The sequence below is a fragment of the Salvelinus alpinus genome, chromosome 16 (genome assembly GCF_045679555.1).
Source record: "Salvelinus alpinus chromosome 16, SLU_Salpinus.1, whole genome shotgun sequence".
In the NCBI taxonomy this organism is placed as follows: domain Eukaryota; kingdom Metazoa; phylum Chordata; class Actinopteri; order Salmoniformes; family Salmonidae; genus Salvelinus; species Salvelinus alpinus.
This window is the reverse complement of record NC_092101.1, coordinates 36,781,130-36,803,657: the sequence shown is the minus strand read 5'-3', so window position 1 is coordinate 36,803,657 and position 22,528 is coordinate 36,781,130. Positions and strand designations below refer to the sequence as shown.

Here is a 22,528-nt window from a genome sequence, read left to right as displayed (position 1 = left end):
AGGCTGCAGCTGCAACCCATCTGTGTGACAGGCTATTGTCATCTCAAGAAATGCAAACGTTATTATCTATTTATGAGTCAGACATTCTGACATACATAATAAACGAAGCTATATGGAGGGGGGGGGGGGGGGGCTTTAATTGACACAAATCCTTATAGCCTCCAACACATCTCCAGTTAATCTCTAAATCTCACCTAATTGACGATAAACATTAACTGTATAGTATTTCTCACAAACCCGTGTTATTATTTTGAGGGAAAGGGGGCATGTGGTAAACAAAGGATATCTTTGTCGCGGTTTCGGTAGGCTATGGCACCGATGCCCAATTGCGCGTCAGTGGTGCAATCGCCCCGTGAACACGAACCAATCACAGCGCGCCGAACAACGGAGAAGGGCGGGGCTTGATTCTCCGAGACTGCGTGCACCGCACAGTTTAGTCTACACCATCGATTACCAGCGAAACGAAGCGGGATTGGAGTGTGTGGTCGACTTGTTCAAAGCCAAGTGAATCCGGACGGAGAGACCTGGACGAATATTCATTGACATCATACGGTGATCTCATATTGGATGAGAGCCGTATGATATGTAAGATAGACCTAACGGTTGGTTCTGTCTGCAAACTGCAGCAATGACCACCACCACCACTATACCTGCGAGGGGTCAAGGACTGGGCAGGTGTGTTACCTGTGGAGCGCGTGGAGGGGCTAGCAAATGTGCCGATCAGTCACCCACACCTCTTTGCCTGTGTGTCTAGTTTAACCCCACATGGATGGATGCTACCCGTTGGAACACAAAGACCTTCAGCATGGTGAGCATGCCTGCCTCTCCGAGCCCACACCTTGCCGGTTTCCTCGCCACAGCTTCGCCCTGAGACCCAGGCTCCACCGGAAACCGTCATTCGGTCAGCCTATTCTAACCGGAGCACCATGGTGAGACGAGCAACCGCTCGGTAATCTACCAGAGGACCCCGATTCAACTCTCATTCTTCCCCAGTCTTTGTTGTATACATTAAGTCTGCCTGCGCTCTGGGTTTCCTTTGTAACACAGGGTTTACGCAGAGCCGAGTGGACAGGGCAGCAGAGCGCCAGGGGTTTGGCAGTTATTTTTGTCGAGATGGCAGCGGGGCCAGAGCGGCCGGTGGCAGAGGCGCAACAGCAGGAGCGGGACCAACCGCCAATTGAGAACGGCTTCATGTCGCTGGAGCAGACACAGGCCCCCAGGCTGCTGCCGCACGTCGACGGCTCAGTTCTACCGTCTCTCGGGGGATTTGGGAAACACCAAAAGCAGCTCGTGATCCTGACGTGGATACCGGCTTTATTTATCGGATTTAGCCAGTTTTCGGATTATTTCCTTTTGGCCCAACCGAACAGCACGTGCGTACAGCCTCTGGTCAACGGGAGTAATTGGACCATGGGATCTTTAACGTTACCGGTGACCGTCACGAATGGTGGCATTGGTACACCCGTGCCGTACCTCCCCCTAGACAATGGCACAAGAGACGGTGACAGCGGTGGCATGCAATGTGCGTGTAAGGAGTGGAAGCTCGAACTGCAGACTGGACTCAGTCAGAACGTGGTAACCAAGGTAACAAGTGTGCACCAGATGCCATACCTCCCCTCTGACTGTTTCGGCATCTGAAAAAGCTGAACAATCATCAGCATCACTAACAGTGCATCCTATGCAACTATGGGGCACAAGCTGGTCTCAGTGGAGTTTAGTCTACCCAGCACCATGGACAGCACATGCACTCTGCCAATGTTCCATTCTGTACATTCTGTGCCATAGGCCTACTGCAAGACAGAGCACAGTTTGCCCTCAGAGCATACAGTATCTGGTGTCCACTCATTTTCAAACCACTTTCATATCTCAGCTGACCCCAGTTGGCATGATCAAAACACACTACACTTTGGAGTATAACTATTCATGCCAGCTAATTGAATTAATCCTACTGTGGTGTAGCCTATTAGGCCACTCTGTGATACTGATGAGGGCAGAGGATGTGATTATTGTACAATCCATCATAGAAGAAGAGTAGGTGTAGCAGGTAGTCTCTTTTGACCCCCAACGCATTGACCTGCATCTGAGCAGGTTTGACAAAATATCCATTTAATCTCAAACAGCTACCTTCTTATATGAGATTAAGTTATTAAGTTCAACTGTGTGTGTTGTTAGTATGTGTGATCCTTTCTTAGTGTTTTTGTGTGTGTGTGTGTGTGTTCAGTGCCAGAAATCTGCTTTCTCAGATAATGCTGGGTTTAAATAGCCCATTGATAAACCTATTACAGTAGACTTATCAATCGTACCTGATACTCATCTCTCTCTTCTCTCTTGGCCTTTTACTCTCCTTCAATCTCTCTCTTTCCTCTTTCTCTATCTCTCCCTATCTCTTCCTTACTCTCTCTCTCCAACCAAGTTGTGCTTCAGGATCTTTTAGTTTTATCCCTAACAACTTATATGATTACTCTTTCTCTTATGTAGTTTGCTGTGTGATACTGTATCATGTTGTTGATAAACATGTACAGTATTTATGTCCCTCTCTTTCTCTCCTGTTTGGTGTATTATTACTTATAAACTCAGCAAGAAAAGTAACGTCCATTTTTCAGGAACCTGTCTTTCAAAGATAATTCGTAAAAATCCAAATAACTTCACAGATCTTCATCGTAAAGGGTTTAAACACTGTTTCCCATGCATGTTCAATGAACCATAAAATATTAATGAACATGCATCTGTGGAACGGTCGTTAAGACACTAACAGCTTACAGACGGTAGGCAATTAAAGTCACAGTTATGAATCTTAGGACACTAAAGAGGCCTTTCTACTGACTCTGAAAAACACCAAAAGAAAGATGCCCAGGGTCCCTGCTCATCTGCATGAAAGTGCCTTATGCATGCTGCAAGGAGGCCTGAGGACTGCAGATGTGGCCAGGGCAATAAATTGCAATGTCCGTACTGTGAGATGCCTAAGACAGCACTACAGGGAGACAGGACGGACAGCTGATCATTCTCGCAGTGGCAGACCACAGGTAACAACACCTAAACAGGATCGGTACATCCGAACATCACACCTGTCACGGTACAGGCAACAACAACTGCCCGAGTTACACCAGGAACGCACAATCCCTCCATCAGTGCTCCGACTTTCCGCAATAGGCTGAGAGAGGTTGGACTGAGGGCTTGTAGGCCTGTTGTAAGGCAGGTCCTCACCAGACATCACCAGCAACAACGTCGCCTATGGGCACAAACCCACCTTCGCTGGACCAGACAGGACTGGCAAAAAGTGCTCTTCACTGACGAGTCGCGGTTTTGTTTCACCAGGGGTGATGGTCGGATTTGCGTTTATCGCCGAAGGAATGAGCGTTACACCGAGGCCTGTTCTCTGGGCGGGATCAATTTGGAGGTGGAAGGTCCGTCTTGGTCTGGGGCAGTGTGTCACAGCATCATCGGACTGAGCTTGTTGTCATTGCAGGCAATCTCAACACTGTGCGTTACAGGGAAAACATCCTCCTCCCTCATGTGGTTCCTTTCCTGCAGGCTCATCCTGATATGACCCTCCAGCATGACAATGCCACCAGCCATACTGCTCATTCTGTGCGTGATTTCCTGCAAGACAGGAATGTCAGTGTTCTGCCATGGCCAGCGAAGAGCCCGGATCTCAATCCCATTGAGCACGTCTGGGACCTGTTGGATCGGAGGGTGAGGGCTAAGGCCATTCCCCCCAGAAATGTCCGGGAACTTGTAGGTGCTTTAGTGGAAGAGTGGGGTAACATCTCACAGCAAGAACTGGCAAATCTGGTGCAGTTCATGTGAAGGAGATGCACTGCAGTACTTAATGCAGCTGGTGGCCACACCAGAGACTGACTTTTGATTTTGACCCCCCCCTTTTTTCAGGGACACATTATTAAATTTCTGTTATTTCACATGTCTGTGGGACTTGTTCAGTTTATGTCTCAGTTGTTGAATCTTGTTATGTTCATACAAATATTTACACGTTAAGTTTGCTGAAAATAAACACAGTTGACAGTGAGAGGATGTTTCTTTTCATGCTGAGTTTATTTAATACATATATTTCCCACTTCTCTCTCTGCAGTGGAACCTGGTGTGTGATTCGGCCTGGAAGGTTCACATCGCCAAGTTCTCTCTCTTGGTGGGATCTATCTTCGGCTACCTGGTGATGGGCATCCTAGCCGACTGGTACGCAATCTAGCATTGTCCTTCTCCATTTTGTGTCTTTGTGTGTGACATAGGAAATTCCGCTCCAACCGGGGCGGTAACTCACAACTCTCCCCAACGTAACAAAACATACTCCAGAAACAGTGTCAATACCACTGACCCATAAAAAGCCAGGGCGTTTCTGGATCTGGGGCGACAGTACTTCTAGGTCTCAGCAAGGTAGTAGTGATGCACTTAGCCATCTGCTCATGTCTGTGTCTGCATCCCCACTCCCCCAGGCATCCGAGAATAGACCGTGTCTTATGAAAAACACCCACAGATCTCCCTGTTGAGTTGTCTGTGGGATGAGCTGTAGCTATAGCAACAGAGACTACTCTGACCCAATGATCTGCTGACCTCTAACCCAGGATCAGGTTGTAGAGGGAAACAGACCATTGGACTAATTTCTCTTTCCATTGCTAATTTTCTTTCTCCCATTCTCTCTGTCTGTTTCTCCCACTATCTTGCAATCTCTTTCCCTCCCATTCTCTTTCCCTCCCATTCTCTCTTCTCTCTCAGGTTCGGTCGTCACCCGGTCCTGATAGTCTCGGTGCTGTTCATGTTGGTGTTTGGTTTGAGTGTAGCGTTCTCCTTCAACATGACCATGTTCAGCACATTACGTTTCTTTGAGGGCTTCTGTCTGGCTGGCCTCACTCTCTCCCTCTACATACTGAGTAAGTACGCCTCCACTTCCTGGTATCTACTTTTGTTGTCTGTCAAAGACTGCCCAGAAAGCACACTGCATGGTCTTTCTAGAACGTAGGGCTCTACTCCACAAACTTCCTTTTCCTCTTCCCCCACATCACTCCACCTCGAAGGTAGTACCTCACTTCTCTCTCACTCAGCTTTTTCCCACCATTCCTTCACCTCTCTCTCCACTCAACAAACCTCTGGTGTGTTGCTAGTCGTCCTTGGATGATGATGTGTCTCCTCCTGTCTGTCACGTTGTCACCAGTCTCACCCCATGCTGCTCAATTCAATTTCAATTTAAGGGCTTTATTAGCATGGGGAAAAATATGTTAACATTGCCAAAGCAAGTGAAGTAGGTAATAAACAAAAGTGAAATAAACAATAAGCAATAAAAATGAACTGTAAACATTACACTCACAGAAGTTCCAAAAGAATAAAGACATTTCAAATGTCATATTATGTCTATATGTACAGTGTTGTAATGATGTACAAATAGTTCAAGTACAAAAGGGAAGAAAAAAAAATACATAAATATGGGTTGCATTTACAATGGTGTTTGTTCTTCACTGGTTGACCTTTTATTGTGGCAACAGGTCACAAATCTTGCTGCTGTGTTGGCGCACTGGTATTTCACCCAGTAGATATGGGAGTTTATCAAAATTGGGTTTGTTTTCAAATTATTTGTGGATCTGTGTAATCTGAGGGAAATATGTGTCTCTAATATGGTCATACATTTGGCAGGAGGTTAGGAAGTGCAGCTCAGTTTCCACCTAATTTTGTGGGCAATGTGCCTGTCTTCTCTTGAGAGCCAGGTCTGCCTACGGCGGCCTTTCTCAATAGCAAGGTTATGCTCACTGAGTCTGTACATAGTCAAAGCTTTCCGTAAGTTTGGGTCAGTCACAGTGGTCAGGTATTCTGCAACTGGGTACTCTCTGTTTAGGGCCAAATAGCATTCTAGTTTGCTCAGTTTTTTTGTTAATTCTTTATAAGGTATTCTGTTTTCGTTTTCTCATAATTTGGTTGGGTCTAATTGTGTTGCTGTCCTGGAGCTCTGTGGGGTCTGTTTGTGTTTGTGAACAGAGCCCCAGGACCAGCTTGCTTAGGGGACTCTTCTCCAGGTTCATCTCTCTGTAGGTGATGGCTTTGTTATGGAAGGTTTGGGAATCGCTTCCTTTTAGGTGGTTGTAGAATTTAAACAGCTCTTTTCTGGATTTTGATAATTAGCTGGTATCAGCCTAGTTCTGCTCTGCATGCATTATTTGGTGTTTTACGTTGTACATGGAGGATATTTTTGCAGAATTCTTAATGCAGTCTCTCCATTTGGTGTTTGTCCCATTTTGTGAATTCTTGATTGGTGAGTGGACCCCAGACCTCACAACCATAAAGGGCGAATGGGTTCTATAACTGATTCAAGTATTTTTAGCCAGTTCCTAATTGATATGTCGATATTTAATGTTATTTTTGATGGCATAGAAGCCCTTCTTGCCTTGTCTCTCAGCTCGTTCACAGCTTTATGGAAGTTACCTGTGGCGCTAATGTTCAGGCCGAGGTATGTATAGTTTTTTGTGTGCTCGAGGGCAACAGTGTCTAGATGGAATTTGTATTTGTGGTCCTGGCAACTGGACCTTTTTTGGAACACCATTATTTTATTATTGAGATTTACGGTCAGGGCCCAGGTCTGTCAGAAGATCTAGGTGCCGCTGTAGGCCCTCCTTGGTTGGTGACAGAAGCACCAGATCATCAACAAACAGTAGGCATTTGACTTCAGATTCTAGTAGGGTGAGGCTGGGTGCTGCAGACTGTTCTAGTGCCCTTGCTAATTCGTTGATATATAATGTTGAAGAGGGTGGGGCTTAAGCTGCATCCCTGTCTCACCCACCGGCCTGTAGAAAGAAATGTTTGTGTTTTTTGCCAATTTTAACCGCACACTTGTTGTTTGTGTACATGGATTTCATGATGTTGTATGTTTTTCCCCCAACACCACTTTCCATCTATTTGTATAGCAGACCCTCATGCCAAATTGAGTCAAAGCTTTTTTGAAATCAACAAAGCATGAGAAGACTTTGTTTTGGTTTGGTTGTTTGTCAATTAGGGTGTGCAGGGTGAATACGTGGTCTGTTGTACGATAATTTGGTTTAAAGCCAATTTGACATTTGCTCAGTACATTGTTTTCACTGAGGAAATTAATTAGTCTGCTGTTAATGATAATGCAGAGGATTTTTTCAAGGTTGCTGTTGACGCATATCCCATGGTAGTTATGGTAGTTATTGGGGTCAAATCCAGTGGAGAATCCAGTGGGTTCTGGTAGTCTTTAATAGTTGATTCTAAGATTTGTATATGATCATGTATATTTTTTTGCCGTTTGTTCTTTGTTATAGGACCAAAAAGATTGGAAAAGTGGTTTACCCATACATCTCCGTTTTGGATAGATAACTAGGGACGCACGATATATTGGTAAGCATATCGGAATTGGCCGATATTAGCTAAAAATGCCAACATCGGCCCGATGTCTAGTTTAAAGCCGATGTTCAAAACCGATGTCAAAGCTGACGTGCATACCTATATAACGTAGATAGATGACGTAATGACGCCACGAAAAATACAGCGATACACGGATCAAAAGCCAAAAAATACTAAGTGCACACTTCCAACAACTTAACAAGTTCAAGTCGAGCAGTCATTTGAAAGAGTAAGAACATTTTTGCGAGACAACTCAAAGGTGAAATCCATTAACGCCAAGATAATGGAATTCATTGCCCTTGACAATCAACCGTTCTCTGTCATAGATGATGTTGGCTTTCGCCGACTGGTCGAGCACCTCAAGCCCCGGTACACACTACCAAGTAGGCGCTATTTTTCAGATGTTGCCTTACCGGAGTTCCACAGTATTGTTGAAACGCACATTCCTGAGCTACTTGCTATGGGCGTCACTGCTATTATCTTCATAACTGACATTTGGACCAGGGATGTCAGCCCCATGAGCATCCTCAGTCTGGCAGCACAGTGGGTCAACGAGGACTGAGAAAAGCCATATTGCATGCTCAAGAATGTGCTGGTTCTCATACTTCTGCAGCCATTTCAATGGCATTTGACAACATGTTTGAAACTTGGAAACATGAACACACTTCTAGCTCCATTCGATCAACTGACTGGAGAAATCAGCTCTTCAACTGTGTCTGCAGCAGATGTGATACCCTCTGTCATGGCATTGAAACGCCTACTCAACAAAACTGCCGACAGACGTGGTGTTAAAACGTGCAAAAGTACTCTACAAGAGGCTGTGTACAAGCGATTCGGTGGCATTCTCTCTGAGCCTCTTTATTGTGTCGCACCATGCTCGGTACAAGGACCGCTACTTTGATGCAGACAAGAAACAGGGTTTACGTGAAATGTTACAGACACAGCTGGACAAGATGGAAACGGACACATTGACAGTGTGCACCGAGGAAAAGAGGCCACGGACAGACACAGCTGAAACTTGACACTGCTTGACATGTATGATGAAATCCTGGTTGAGACTGAACAAATAAACAACGAAACAGCACAGCAAGTAAGTGAAATAAATAGGTTTTGATTATGTTTTACTGGTAATGGGAACATATGTAAATACCCCAAAAATTGCTTTTTGGTCAGTGTGGGTGTGTGTTTCAACTATTTAACTGTATTAGAATGCTTAAATGGCCGCAAAAAAATGTATTATCGGTTATCAGTATCGGTATCAGGTTTTTTTTGCAAGGAAAATATTGGATATCGGTGTCGGCCACAAATGTCATATCGGTGCATCCCTATAGATAACTCTTCTTGTTGTTGTTTGTTTAGTGTTTTCCAATTTTTCCAGAATTGGTTAGAGTCAATGGATTCTTCAATTACATTGAGCTGATTTCTGACGTGCTGTTCCTTCTTTTTCCGTTGTTTATTTCTTTCTTGTTTTAGTGATTCACCTTTGTGAAGGCGAAGGCTCATGGTTTTCTGGGTCTCTATGTTTTAGGTTGGGTAGGTTTCTCAATTTCTTTCTTAGGTTTTTGCATTCTTCATCAAACCATTTGTCATTGTTGTTAATTGTTGTCGGTTTTCTGTTTGAAATGTTTAGATTTGATAGGGAAGCTGAGAGGTCAAATATACTGTTTAGGTTTTCTACTGCCAAGTTTACCTTCACTATTACAGTGGAACGTTTTGTCCAGGAAGTTGTGTAAAAGGGATTGAATTTGTTGTTGCCTAATTGTTTTTTGGTAGATTTCCACAATACTTTCCTTCCATCTATAGCATTTCTTAATATTAATCAGTTCCTTTGGTTTGATGCCTCACGATTGAGTATTGCTCTGTTCAAGTAGACTGTGATTTTGCTGTGATCTGATAGGGGTGTCAGTGGGTTGACTGTGAACGCTCTGAGAGACTCTGGGTTGAGGTCAGTGATAAAGTAGTCTACAGTACTACTGCCAAGAGATGAGCTATAGGTGTACCTACCATAGGAGTCCCCTCGAAGCCTACCATTGACTATGTACATACCCAGCGTGCGACAGAGCTGCAGGAGTTGTGACCCGTTTTTGTTGGTTATGTTGTCGTAGTTGTACCTTGGGGGGCATATGGGGGGAGGGAATGCTGTCACCTCCAGGCAGGTGTTTGCCCCCCTGTATGCTGAGGGTGTCAGGTTCTTGTCCAGTTCTGGCATTTAGGTCGCCACAGACTAGTACATGTCTCTGGGCCTGGAAATGATTGATTTCCTCCTCCAGGATGGAGAAGCTGTCTTCATTAAAGTATGGGTATTCTAGTGGGGGGGATATAGGTAGCACACAGGAGGACATTTTTCCCTGTTGAGATAATGCTCTCTGTGTCTGTCTACCTGAAGTGATAAACAACAACATTAGACTATGGGTGTTGATTATATTCACAGCATTGGTAAACCTCAATGGTCTCTGATGTCTAGTTCGATTAGATACACTGCATGAATAAGATGATTAGCATGAATCACTTTACAGTCTTTGGTGGGGGACCTGACAATGTCTTGTTTTGCTTTGTCCTTTATCTAAAGCTATGCCTGACTGCCATACTGACGCCCAACCCCCTAACCACTGTTCCCCTGCCCTTGATGGGGACATCAGTATATTCTATCTTGTCCTTTATCTACAGCTATGTTTGGAATACTATCCTCCTACCCTTTTACCATAAAACCTCTAACCCCCCACCCCTCTCCCTTGTCACCTAGGCCTTTTGGACTTTTCTCACCAGAGAGATTAGTCAGTCAGTTTGAGGGTGGGGGGGGGGGGGGGGGGGTGCTGCTGTGTTAGGTCTGCAGCGGTATTGTTCACCACAGCAGGGGGTGGCTGATAAATGTCTTCTAAGCTTCACTAAAAACAAACAAACAAAATGGACGCCTCTTAGAGCTGTGGTGAGTCATACGGGAGTTTAATCCCTGATCTGTTGATACTGTAGAACTTGAACTGTTCCTGTTGTTACTGTTGTTATAGAGACCCTCACTATCCTTTATAATGCCTGTCCATTTAAACGCTGGGGATTTTACGCTTCTATGGAGGTGATCCTGGGGAAATGGTTTGAGGCTAACGTGATGAATATAGAATTCCTCAATTTCTTGTGGTGTACTATTGATGTGTTTTTTGAGAAATAGGTTATGGGTTTTTGTGCTGGTGAATGCGTAGTCTCACATTAGCCAGATGAATGCTGTATGGTGTTGTTTGGGTGTTTGTCGCAGAGTTCATCAAACAAAGACTGTCTACAAACTCGGAGTCATGTTTTGTGTGTGTGTTTGTGTGAGGTCATTGTTACCAGGCCATACTAGAAGGGAGGCTGACAAAGCTGTTGTTTCCCCATCATGCCTTCCCATTTTTTCACCTGATCAGGTTCTGTCTCTAAAATCATAATTTCTTAATGTTCACATTCAGTAATCATGGATAAGACCAGCTGACATTGCGGTGTGTCACAAACAAAGACCGCGCACACACACATACACAGGCTCCTCGGCTCAGGCATGCACGTACGCACATACACAGCTACCTATGCTGACATAAGACAACCCTTATACTGCTGTTTGTCAGCTTAAATAGAAAAGTCCTTTAAATGGGATCCATTTCACTTGACACATGTCTAAGTGTTGCTGTACATCTGAGACCTAACAGTCCTTCGGGCCCTGGCAGACACATGGCCCCTCGGGAATAAGACTAATTATACAGTAGACATTCACCCACACACAACCAGCAGCTTGTAACCTTGATCTGAAATAATGCATTGAATAGGCACTGTTCTCTCGCTGTAATTATACAGAGTGTGTGTGTGGGTTGGTTCGTCTATTCTTGTGGGGACCTAAAATCCCCAAAAGTCACCACAAGGATAGTAAAACAAGGAAAATTCTCCCTCGTGGGGGACATTTCCCACGTCCCAATGAGGACAGACTATTTTAAGCTTAGGGGTTTGGTTTAGGGTTAGGGTTACAATTATGGTTATGGTAAGAGTTAGTGGTTAGGGTTCGGAGTTAGGTTTTGGGTTAGGGTTATGGGTTAAATTTTGGGTTAAGGTTATGGTAAGGGTCAGGGGTTAGGGAAAATATGATTTTGAATGGAAAAAAATGTTTGGTCCCACAAGGATAGAATAACATATCGTGTGTGTGTGGAGAGAGAGAAAGAGAGAATGTGTGTTAGTGAAAAAGTCCTATGTTGTCTATGCTTTATTGTGTAAATACAAGGTATTCAGAAGATAGTGGACAGAGAATATAGCTACTGTAGCTATGCAGTGGGTTGCCATGGTACTTTACAATTTACTTTATGTTGTGACAATAAAAAAATGTCTTTCACTGCTTGCATGAGCCTCATGTGTTATCATTTACAGTATAGTGACACACTGCAATATTTAAATACTCCATTGATGACCCATTTATGTAAATTAACTGAGCTGTATTGTTACTTGAACCTCATTGTCTTCTGTCACATGATATATACTGTCAGAGCTGGTTGTTAAAGCTGCATTGTTGTTCTTGTTGTTGTTATTATTGTTTGTCTTAGAGAGTAAGGAGTTGTACTATAGCATTTTGCCACACCCCAGTAGACATGCTCAAAAGGATTCATGTTAATAGAAAATAATAGCATATCGTTATTCCAAGGCTGCTATGGTAGTCATGGTATGACCAACAATGGCGCCGGAGAAGAAGGCTGACGTTTTACGTGTCCCCAACCGATTGTGTTTTTTTGTTTGTTTATTTGCGTTGTTTGTCACTTATTTTGTAACTTATTTTGTACATAATGTTGCCGCTACCGTCTCTTATGACCGAACATAACTTCTGGACAACAGGACTGCGATTACTCACCACGGACTGGCAGAATCCTTTTTTTCCTTTAACGAGTCTGACGACCCCGACGTGAATGATATACTGCTTTCTTCGGGAACAGTCCCAGATCCCCGTGACTTGCGTGAAGAGGAGGCTGAGAAAAAGAGGCCAGAGGGCGGGCTGCCATCTGAGAAATTGTAGCAATCGAATAAACCCCCAATTCTTCCATTCTGCTAGCAAACGTGCAATCTTTGGAGAATAAAATCGATGACCTACGCGGAAGAATAAACTACCAACGGGACATTCAAAACTGTAGTATCTTACGTATCAGCTGGTGCATGATGTCTAAGGAAGTGTCAAGCTATTGCTCGCCTGAGGTAGAGTATCTCATGATAAGCTGTAGACCACAGTACTTACCGAGAGAGTTTTCATCTGTATTCTTCGTAGCTGTTTACATACCACCACAGACGGAGGCTGGCACTAAGACAGCATTGAATGAGCTGTATTCCGCCATAAGCAAACAATAAAACGCTCACGCAGAGGTAGCCGGGGACTTTAATGCAGGGAAACTTAAATCTGTTTTACCAAATTTCTATAAGCATGTTAAATGTGCAACCAGAGGGAAAAACTCTGGACCACCTTTACTGCACACACAGAGACACATACAAATCTCTCCCTCACCCTCCATTTGGCAAATCTGACCATAATTCTATCCTCCTGATTCCTGCTTACAAGCAAAAATTAAAGCAGGAAGCACCAATGACGAGATCAATAAAAAAGTGGTCAGATGAAGCAGATGCTAAGCTACAGGACTGTTTTGCTAGCACAGACTGGAATATGTTCCGGGATTCCTCCGATGGCATTGAGGAGTACACCACATCAGTCATTGGCTTCATCAATAAGTGCATCGATGGTGTCGTCCCCACAGTGACCGTACCCCAACCAGAAGCCATGGATTACAGGCAACATCCGCACTGAGCTAAAGGCTAGAGCTGCCGCTTTCAAGGAGTGGGACTCTATGCCCTCAGACGAACCATCAAACTAAGCGTCAATCCAGGACTAAGTTCGAATCGTGCTACACCGGCTCTTACGCTCGTCGCATGTGGCAGGGCTTGCAAACCATTACAGACTACAAAGGGAAGCACAGCCGCAAGCTGCCCAGTGACACGAGCCTACCAGACGAACTAAACTACTTCTATGCTCGCTTCGAGGCAAATAACACTGAAACATGCATGAGAGCATCAGCTGTTCCGGAAGACTGCAGCCAATGTGAGTAAGTAACATTCACATTGACTGCAGCCAATGTGAGTAAGTAACGTTCACAAGGCTGCAGGGCCAGACGGATTACCAGGACATGTACTACGAGCATGCGTTCACCAACTCGCATGTGTCTTCACTGACATTTTCAACCTCTCCCTGTCCGAGTCTGTAATACCAACATGTTTCAAGCAGACCACCATAGTGCCTGTGCCCAAGAACACTAAGGTAACCCGCCTAAATTACTACCGACCCGTAGCACTCATGTCTGTAGCCATGAAGTGCTTTGAAAGGCTGGTCTTTGCTCACATCAACACCATTATCCCAGAAACCCTAGACCCACTCCAATTTGCATACCGCCCCAACAGATCCACAGATTATGCAATCTCAGTCACACTCCAGACGGCCCTTTCCCACCTGGACAAAAGGAACACCTATGTGAGAATGCTATTCATTGACTACAGCTCAGCGTTCAACACCATAGTGCCCTCAAAGCTCATCAATAAGCTAAGGACCCTGGGACTAAACACCTCCCTCTGCAACTGGATCCTGGACTATCTGACAGGCCGCCCCCAGGTGATAAGTGTAGGTAACAACACATCCGCCACACTGATCCTCAACACAGGGGACCCTCAGGGGTGCTTGCTCAGTCCCCTCCTGTACTCCCTGTTCACTCATGACTGCATGGCCAGGCACGACTCCAACACCATCATTAAGTCTTCCGATGACACAACAGTGGTAGGCGTGATCACCGACAACGACGAGACGGCCTATAGAGAGGAGGTCAGATGATTGTGGACTACAGGAAAAAGAGGACCGAGCACGCACCCATTCTCATCGACGGGGCTGCAGTGGAGCAAGTTGAGAGCTTCAAGTTCCTTGATGTCCTCATCACCAATAAACTAACGTGGTCCAAGCACATCAAGACAGTCATGAAGAGGGTACGACAAAACCTATTGCCCCTCAGGAGACTGAAAAGATTTGGCATGGGTCGTGAGATCCTCAAAAGGTTCTACAGCTGCACCATCAAGAGCATCCTGACTGGTTGCATCACTGCCTGGTATGGCAACTGCTCGGCCTCTCACCGCAAAGCACTACAGCTACAGAGGATAGTGCGAACGGCCCAGTACATCACTGGAGCCAAGCTTCCTGCCATCCAGGACCTCTATACCAGGCGGTGTCAGAGGAAGGCCCTAAAATTTGTCAAAGACTCCAGCCACCCTAGTCATAGACCGTTCTCTCTGCTACCGCAGGGCAAGCGGTACCGGAGACCGGAGCGCCAAGTCTAGGTCCAAGAGGCTTCTAAACAGCTTCTACCACCAAGCCATAAGACTCCTGAACATCTAATCAAATGGCTCCCCAAATTATTTGCATTGCCCCCCTCCCTCTTTTACACCGCTGCTACTCTCTGTTGTTATCATCTATGCAAAGTCACTTTAATAACTCTACCTACATGTACATATTACCTCAACTAACCGGTGCCCCTGCACATTGACAGTACCGGTACCCCCCTGTATATAGTCTCGCTATTGTTATTTTACTGCTGCTCTTTAATTATTTGTTACTTTTATTTCTTATTCTTATCCCAGAAAATGTAAACTGCATTGTTGGTTAGGGGCTTGTAAGTAAGCATTTCACTGTAAGGTCTATGACCTGTTGTATTCGGCGCATGTGACTAATACAATTTTATTTGATTTAATAGGCTCTAGTGGGAACCAATTTGGAGAGATTTTGGGGTGGGAAAGGGCATACTTAGTCAGCTGCAGAACTGAATGCATTCAACCGAAATGTGTCTTCCGCATTTAACCCAACCCCTCTTAAATCAGACCTGCGGGCAGCTGCCTTAATCGAAATGTTCAAAGATATAGTTATACTGAACAAAATATAAACGCAACATGCAACAATTTCAAAGATTTTACTGGGTTACAGTTCATATAAGGAAATCAGTCAATTTAAATACATAAATTAGGCCCTAATCTATGGATTTCACATGACTGGGAATACAGATATGCATCTGTTGGTCACAGATACCTTTAAAAAAAAAAAGTAGGGGCGTGGATCAGAAAACCAGTCAGTATCTGGTGTGACCACCATTTTCCTCATGCAGTGTGACACATCTCCTGCGCATTTGATCAGGCTGTTGATTTTGGCCTGTGGAATGTTGTCCCACCCCTCTTCAATGGCTGTGCGAAGTTGCTGGATATTGGTGGGAATTGGAACATGCTGTCGTACACGTTGATCCAGAGCATCCCAAACATGCTAAATGGGTAACATGTCTGGTGAGTATGCAGGCCATGGAAGAACTGGGACATTTTCAGCTTCCAGGAATTGTGTACAGATCCTTGCAACATAGGGCCATGCATTATCATGCTGAAACCTGAGGTGATGGCGGTGGATGAATGGCATGACAATTTGCGTCACGATCTCGTCAAGGTATCTCTGTGCATTCAAATTGCCATAGATGCAATTGTGTTTGTTGTCCATACCTTATGTCTGCCCATACCATAACCCCACTGCCACCATGGGGCACTTTGTTCCCACTGTTGACATCAGCAAACTTCTCACCCACACGATGCCATACACATGGTCTGTGGTTGTAAGGCCGGTTGGACGTACTGCCAAATTCTCTAAAACGACATTGGAGGCGGCTTATGCTTGAGAAATGAACATTAAATTCTCTTGCAACAGCTCTGGTGGACATTCCTGCAGTCAGCATGCCAATTGCACACTCCCTCAAAACATGAGACATCTGTGGCATTGTGTTGTATGACAAAATGGTACATTTTAGAGTGGCCTTTTATTGTCCCCAACACAAGGTGCACCTATGTAATGATCATGCTGTTTAATCAGCTTCTTGATATGCCACATCTGTCAGGTGGATGGATTATCTTGACAAATGAGAAATGCTCACTAACAGGGATGTAAACAAATTTGTGCACAAAATTTGAGCGAAATAAGCTTTTTGTGAGAACATGGGACCTACACATTACATGGTGCGTTTATATTTTTGTTCAGTGTATATGCACGCACACACACAAACACAGCAGAACATAAACGAACACACAGTACAAAAGCCTCTCTCTCTTTAAGTACAGAAACATTTGAGTGTGTGTATGCCATGCTGATGAAGGGAAATGGAAATTATATGGGTGTGTGTCCATGTGTGTCTGTGGGGTTTGCAGTCAGAGAAACACTCCCCTTCTTTTCTTTCTGTCCCACCCTTCCCCCCTTCCCTCCCCCCCTGCTTATTCTCTCCACATTTCCTTGTCTTTGTCCAATTCCTCTCTCTGTTCTCTTTCCCTATCCATTCCACCCCTCCTCCTCTCATTCTCTCTCCCTCCAACTCATCCCCAAGCTTGTGTGGGATTCTTTCTAGGCTTATTTAGAATCTCTGATCTCCCTTTTATCTCGCTGTGCCACACACACACACACACACACACACACACACACACACACACACACACACACACACACACACACACACACACACACACACACACACACACACACACACACACACACACACACACACACACACACACACACACACACACACACACACAATGAGAGAACAGTGCTTATTCAATACATTATTTCAGAACAAGAGGTCACAAGCTGCTGGTTGTGTGTGTGTGTATTTACTGTATAATCAGTCTTATTCCTGAGGGGCCATGAGTCTGCCAGGGGCCTGAAGGACTGTTAGGTTTTATATGTACTCAATCATTCTACAGGGTTAAATGTTGTGATCCCTCTCTCCATTTCTCCCTTCTCTCTCCATTCCCTTCCTCTCTCTTTTTCCCTTGTTGCTCTCCCTCCATAAAATGTCTCTATTTCTCCACGTCTCCCCTTCAATTCCCTCCATTTCTTCCTTCATAGAGAATGTGGGATGAAGAGGAAAAAAGAAGGGATTGAGTAAGAAGTGAAGAGAGGAGTAGAGTATTAGTGATAGAGAGAATAGAAGGATACAGTTAAATTACTGACTCAGCCGGAAAGAAGAACAATTATCCCATGTCCTGCCCTCCATCCTCCTCTTCCTCTCTCACAGGTGTCTATTATCCCTGACAGCTGCCTTATCACCCCCGCTATCCCTCAGACCTTCCACACTCAGTGAGTGGGTGTGGGGGTCAAGCCTTTTGTTATGACAAATTTCTTTAGCCACAATCACAGTGTTTTCTCTCTCTTTTCGTTCTCTTTCCTTTCTCTCTGCAGCTGATCACTTTCAGCCCTAGTCAGAGCATTGCCTCCTTGTGAAAGGAGAAGCAGGGAACAGGAGTGGGACAGGGGAGGGGGTAGAGGACAGGGGGTATGGGGCGTGGGAGGGGGGGGGAGGGGGTAGGGGACAAGGGAGGGGTGGAGAACGGGGGAGGGAGTAGAGGACAGCGGAGGGGATAGAGGATAGGGGGGAGGGGGTAGAGGACAAGGGAGGGAGTAGAGAACAGGGGAGGGGGTAGAGGACAGCGGAGGGGATAGAGGATAGGGGGAGGGGGTAGAGGACAAGGGAGGGAGTAGAGAACAGGGGAGGGGGTAGAGGATAGGGGGGAGGGGGTAGAGGACAAGGGAGGGGGTAGAGAACAGGGGGTGGGGATAGAGAGCAGGGGAGGGGATAGAGAGCAGGGGAGGGGGTAGAGAACAGGGGGTGGGGAGTAGGGGGCGGGGGTGACAGCTTTTTAATGCTGCTGCCATATTGTTTACTATTATTGATAATTATTATTACTATTAATCCTGCTACCAGTCACTTTCTCCTAATCCCTGCCTACATGTACATATCTAGACCACCTTTACTCCACACACAGATACGTGTACAAAGCTCTCCCTCGCCCTCCATTTGGCAAATCTGACCATAATTCTATCCTCCTGATTCCTGCTTACAAGCAAAAACTACAGCAGGAAGTACCAGTGACTCGGTCAATACGGAAGTGGTCAGATGACGCAGATGCTACGCTACAGGACTGTTTTGCTAGCACAGACTGGAATATGTTCCGCGATTCATCCAATGGCATTGAGTATACCACCTCAGTCACCGGCATCATCAATAAGTGCATCGACGACGTCGTCCCCACAGTGACCGTACGATTCAATCTTTGTCCTGTATTGACGCTTTGCCTGTTTGATGGTTCGTCTGAGGGCATAGCAAGATTTCTTATAAACGTCCAGATTAGTGTCCCGCTCCTTGAAAGCGGCAGCTCTAAATCAAATCAAATTGTATTTGTCACATGCGCCAAATACAACAGGTGTAGACCTTACAGTGAAATGCTTTCTGACAAGCCCTCTAGCCTTTAGCTCGGTGCAGATGTTGCCTGTTATCCATGGCTTCTCTTTGGGATATGTACGTAAAAAGACTGAATATTTACATGGTATGAAAACAAACACGTTTTACCTCTTCACCATCTTGTCCACATCTTGTCCACATAGTTTCAGACCGTAGTTTCAGACCGCAGTCTGGCTTTTTAATGGAGGTTTTGGAGCAGTGGCTTCTTCCTTGCTGAGTGGCCTTTCAGATTATGTCGATATAGGACTCGTTTTACTGTGGATGTAGATACTTTTGTACCTGTTTCCTCCAGCATCTTCACAAGGTCCTTTGCTGTTGTTCTGGGATTGATTTGCACTTTTCGCCCAAAGTACATTCATCTCTAGGAGACAGAACGCATCTCCTTCCTGAGCGGTATGGTATGATGGCTGCGTGGTCCCATAGTGTTTATACTTGCATACCATTGTTTGTACAGATGTGAATGTGGTACCTTCAGGTATTTGGAAATTGCTCCCAAGGATGAACCAGACTTGTGGAGGTCTACTATTATTTTTCTGAGGTCTTGGCTGATTTTTATTGATTTTCCCATGATGTCAAGCAAAGAGGCACTGAGTTTGAAGGTAGGCCTTGAGATACATCCACAGGTACACCTCCAATTGACTCAAATTATGTCAATTAGCCTATCAGAAGCTTCTAAAGCCATGACATAATTTTCTGGAATTTTCCAAGCTGTTTAAAGGCACAGTCAACTTAGTGTATGTTAACTCCTGACCCACTGGAATTGTGATATAGTGAATTATAAGTGAAGTAATCTGTCTGTAAACAATTGTTGGAAAGATTACTTGTGTCATGCACAAAGTAGATGTCCTAACCGACTTGCCAAAACTATAGTTTGTTAACAAGGAATTTGTGGAGTGGTTGAAAAACGAGTTTAATGACTCCAACCTAAGTGTATGTAAACTTCCGACTTCAACTGTATATACTAGGCGGTGCCAGAGGAAGACTCCAGTCACCCAAGTCATAGACTGTTCTCTCTGCTACCACATGGCAAGTGGTACCGAAGCGCCAAGTCTAGGACCAAAAGGCTCCTTAACAGCTTCTATCCCCAAGCCTTAAGAATGCCGAACAATTAATCAAATGGCCACCGGACTATTTACGTTGACCCCCCCCTTTGTTTTTACACGGCTGCTTCTCGCTGTTTATTATCTATGCATAGTCACTTTACAAATTACCTTGACTATTCAGTACACCCGCACATTGACTCGGTACCAGTACCCCCTGTATATAGCCTCTTTATTGTTATGTCATTTTCTAGTGTTATTTTTTGATTTGATTCGATTTCTTGTACTTTAGTTTATTTAGTAAATATTTTATTAACTCTATGTCTTGAACTGCATTGTTGGTTAAGGGCTTGTAAGTAAGCATTTCACGATAAGGTATACACTTCTTGTATTCAGCACATGTGACAAATATTTGATTTGATTTCATCTACATCAACTCTCCAGGAGCCCTTCACATTGTGGATTGTGGTACTGGCACTTTCCTTTTTTTCACCTCTCTTATTTCTTTTTAATTTAGTTTTTTTAATATATATAATATTTTGAATAGTGCACTGTTGGGAAGGGCTTGCAAGTTAAGCATTTCACTGTACTGGTGCATGTAACATAGAACTTTTGAGGGTAGAGACCTTTCATCTGAGTTGAGAGCAGTGGGAGAGGAGTGGGCATAGGGAGGGGCGTGGGAGGGAGGGGGGTCAGCTGTGGGGAGAGCAGAGGAGGGGAGAGAAGAAGGGAGGGAGAGCAGAGGAGGAGGGGAGAGGGAGGAGAGGAGGGGGTTCAGTGAGGTAATCAACACAAGAGGAGTCTTTCTCATGCTCAGTTGGAACAAAAGGTCCCTGACTCACAGCTGTGTGTGTGTGTGTGTGTGTGTGTGTGTGTGTGTGTGTGTGTGTGTGTGTGTGTGTGTGTGTGTGTGTGTGTGTGTGTGTGTGTGTGTGTGTGTGTGTGTGTGTGTGTGTGTGTGTGATTACCAGAACAGTCTGTAAGCAGACACCACCTCCACAAGGGGTTATGTTTTTGGGGGAAACAGCGGGGGTTACTGCTATATTTTGCGAGGGATTATATACCAAAGTCTGGCAGAGGTATCTTCATTGTGAGCAGTACATTACATTAGTTTCATACAGCCTGCTACAGTATCTGTCTAATGAGGAGGAGGTTTGGGCTCTGGGTCTGATTCTGTTTGGTTTGAACAAAGCGGTCTGTGCTGACTGGGCACAGACTTTCATCACATATGCACACAGAGAGACATAGAGAGAGGGAGAGAGAAAAGGCTTAAGGGTGAGTCAACCTGGGGTCAGTATAATTTCCTTGCTGTGTGTTTGGGCTCCAGGGGAGAGAAGCTCACTACAGGAGGTCGGAGGGGATGTTCTCCATCTCCAGGCATCAGCTGACTCCTCTCTCTCTCTCAATTCAAAGGGCTTTATTGGCACGGGAAATATATTACATTGCCAAAGCAAGTGAAATAGATAATAAACAAAAGTGAAATAAACAATCAGAAATTAACAGTAAACATTATACTCACAAAAGTTTCAAAAGAATAGAGACATTTCAAATGTCATATTATGGCTATATACAGTGTTGTATAAAAGGGAAAATAAATAAACATAAATATGGGTTGTATTTACAATGGTGTTTGTTCTTCACTGGTTGCCTTTTTCTTGTGGCAACAGGTCTCAAATCTTGCTGATGTGATGTCACACGGAGGTATTTCACCCAATAGATATGGGAATTTATTAAAATTGGATTTGTTTTCGAATTCTTTGTGGGTCTGTGTAATCTGAGGGAAATATGTGTCTCTAATATGGTCATACATTTAGCAGGAGGTTAGGAAGTGCAGCTCAGTTTCCACCTCATTTTGTGGGCAGTGTGCACATAGTCTGTCTTCTCTTGAGAGCCAGGTCTGCCTACGGTGGCCTTTCTCAATAGCAAGGCTATGCTCACTGAGTCTGTACATAGTCAAAGCTTTCCGTAAGTTTGGGTCAGTCACAGTGGTCAGTTATTCTGCAACTGTGTACTCTCTGTTTAGGGCCAAATAGCATTCTAGTTTGCTCAGTTTTTTTGTTAATTCTTTATTAGTAATTCTATTTTTGTTTTCTCATGATTTGGTTGGGTCTAATTGTGTTGCTGTCCTGGGGCTCTGTGGGGTCTGTTTGTGTTGGTGAACAGAGCCCCAGGACCAGCTTGCTTAGGGGACTCTTCTCCAGGTTCATCTCTCTGTAGGTGATGGCTTTGTTATGGAGGGTTTGGGAATCGCTTCCTTTTAGGTGGTTGTAGAATTTAACAGCTCTTTTCTGGATTTTGCATTATTTGGTGTTTTACGTTGTACACAGATTATATTTTTGCAGAATTCTGAATGCAGAGTCTCAATTTGGTTTGTCCCATTTTGTGAATTCTTGGTTGGTGAGCGGACCCCAGACCTCACAACTAGGGCTGTGGCTGTCATGAAATTTTGTCAGCTGGTGATTGTCAAGGAAATAACTATCGATCTCACGGTAATTGACCATTAATTTACCGCTTCCACACGTAGCCTACAAGCCACTGATGCAGACCTTTGGAACATCTACATTTTAAAAAGTCGAATTAATCCATGTAATATTACCTACACCTTCACCATAAATCCATTATTTATTTTAGACAAGTCTAAAGAAGCATGATATGAAGAAAATGTAGTCTACATAGCATACTCTGAGTTGTCCTTATGTTGGGTCCTGATTTGGCTATGCCAAATGGCTGTGGGCTACACTAGTTCATTTAGCAGACAAGATTAGCTTATAATTCTGTGGTATTATTTTA

The 22,528-nt window shown here is 44.6% G+C and overlaps 1 protein-coding gene across 1 annotated transcript in view; it reads left to right on the top strand.

Moving 5' to 3' along the window:
• The first annotated feature begins 419 nt into the window (after positions 1–419).
• LOC139541433 (solute carrier family 22 member 23-like) overlaps positions 420–22,528 on the top strand; it is a 35,090-nt gene continuing 12,981 nt past the window's right edge. The window contains exons 1-3 of the mRNA XM_071346094.1: positions 420–1,584; positions 4,088–4,191; positions 4,729–4,883. Coding sequence (XP_071202195.1) covers positions 1,114–1,584; positions 4,088–4,191; positions 4,729–4,883 — 730 coding nt within the window. The 5' untranslated portion in view covers positions 420–1,113. The remainder of the gene's footprint in view (positions 1,585–4,087; positions 4,192–4,728; positions 4,884–22,528) is intronic.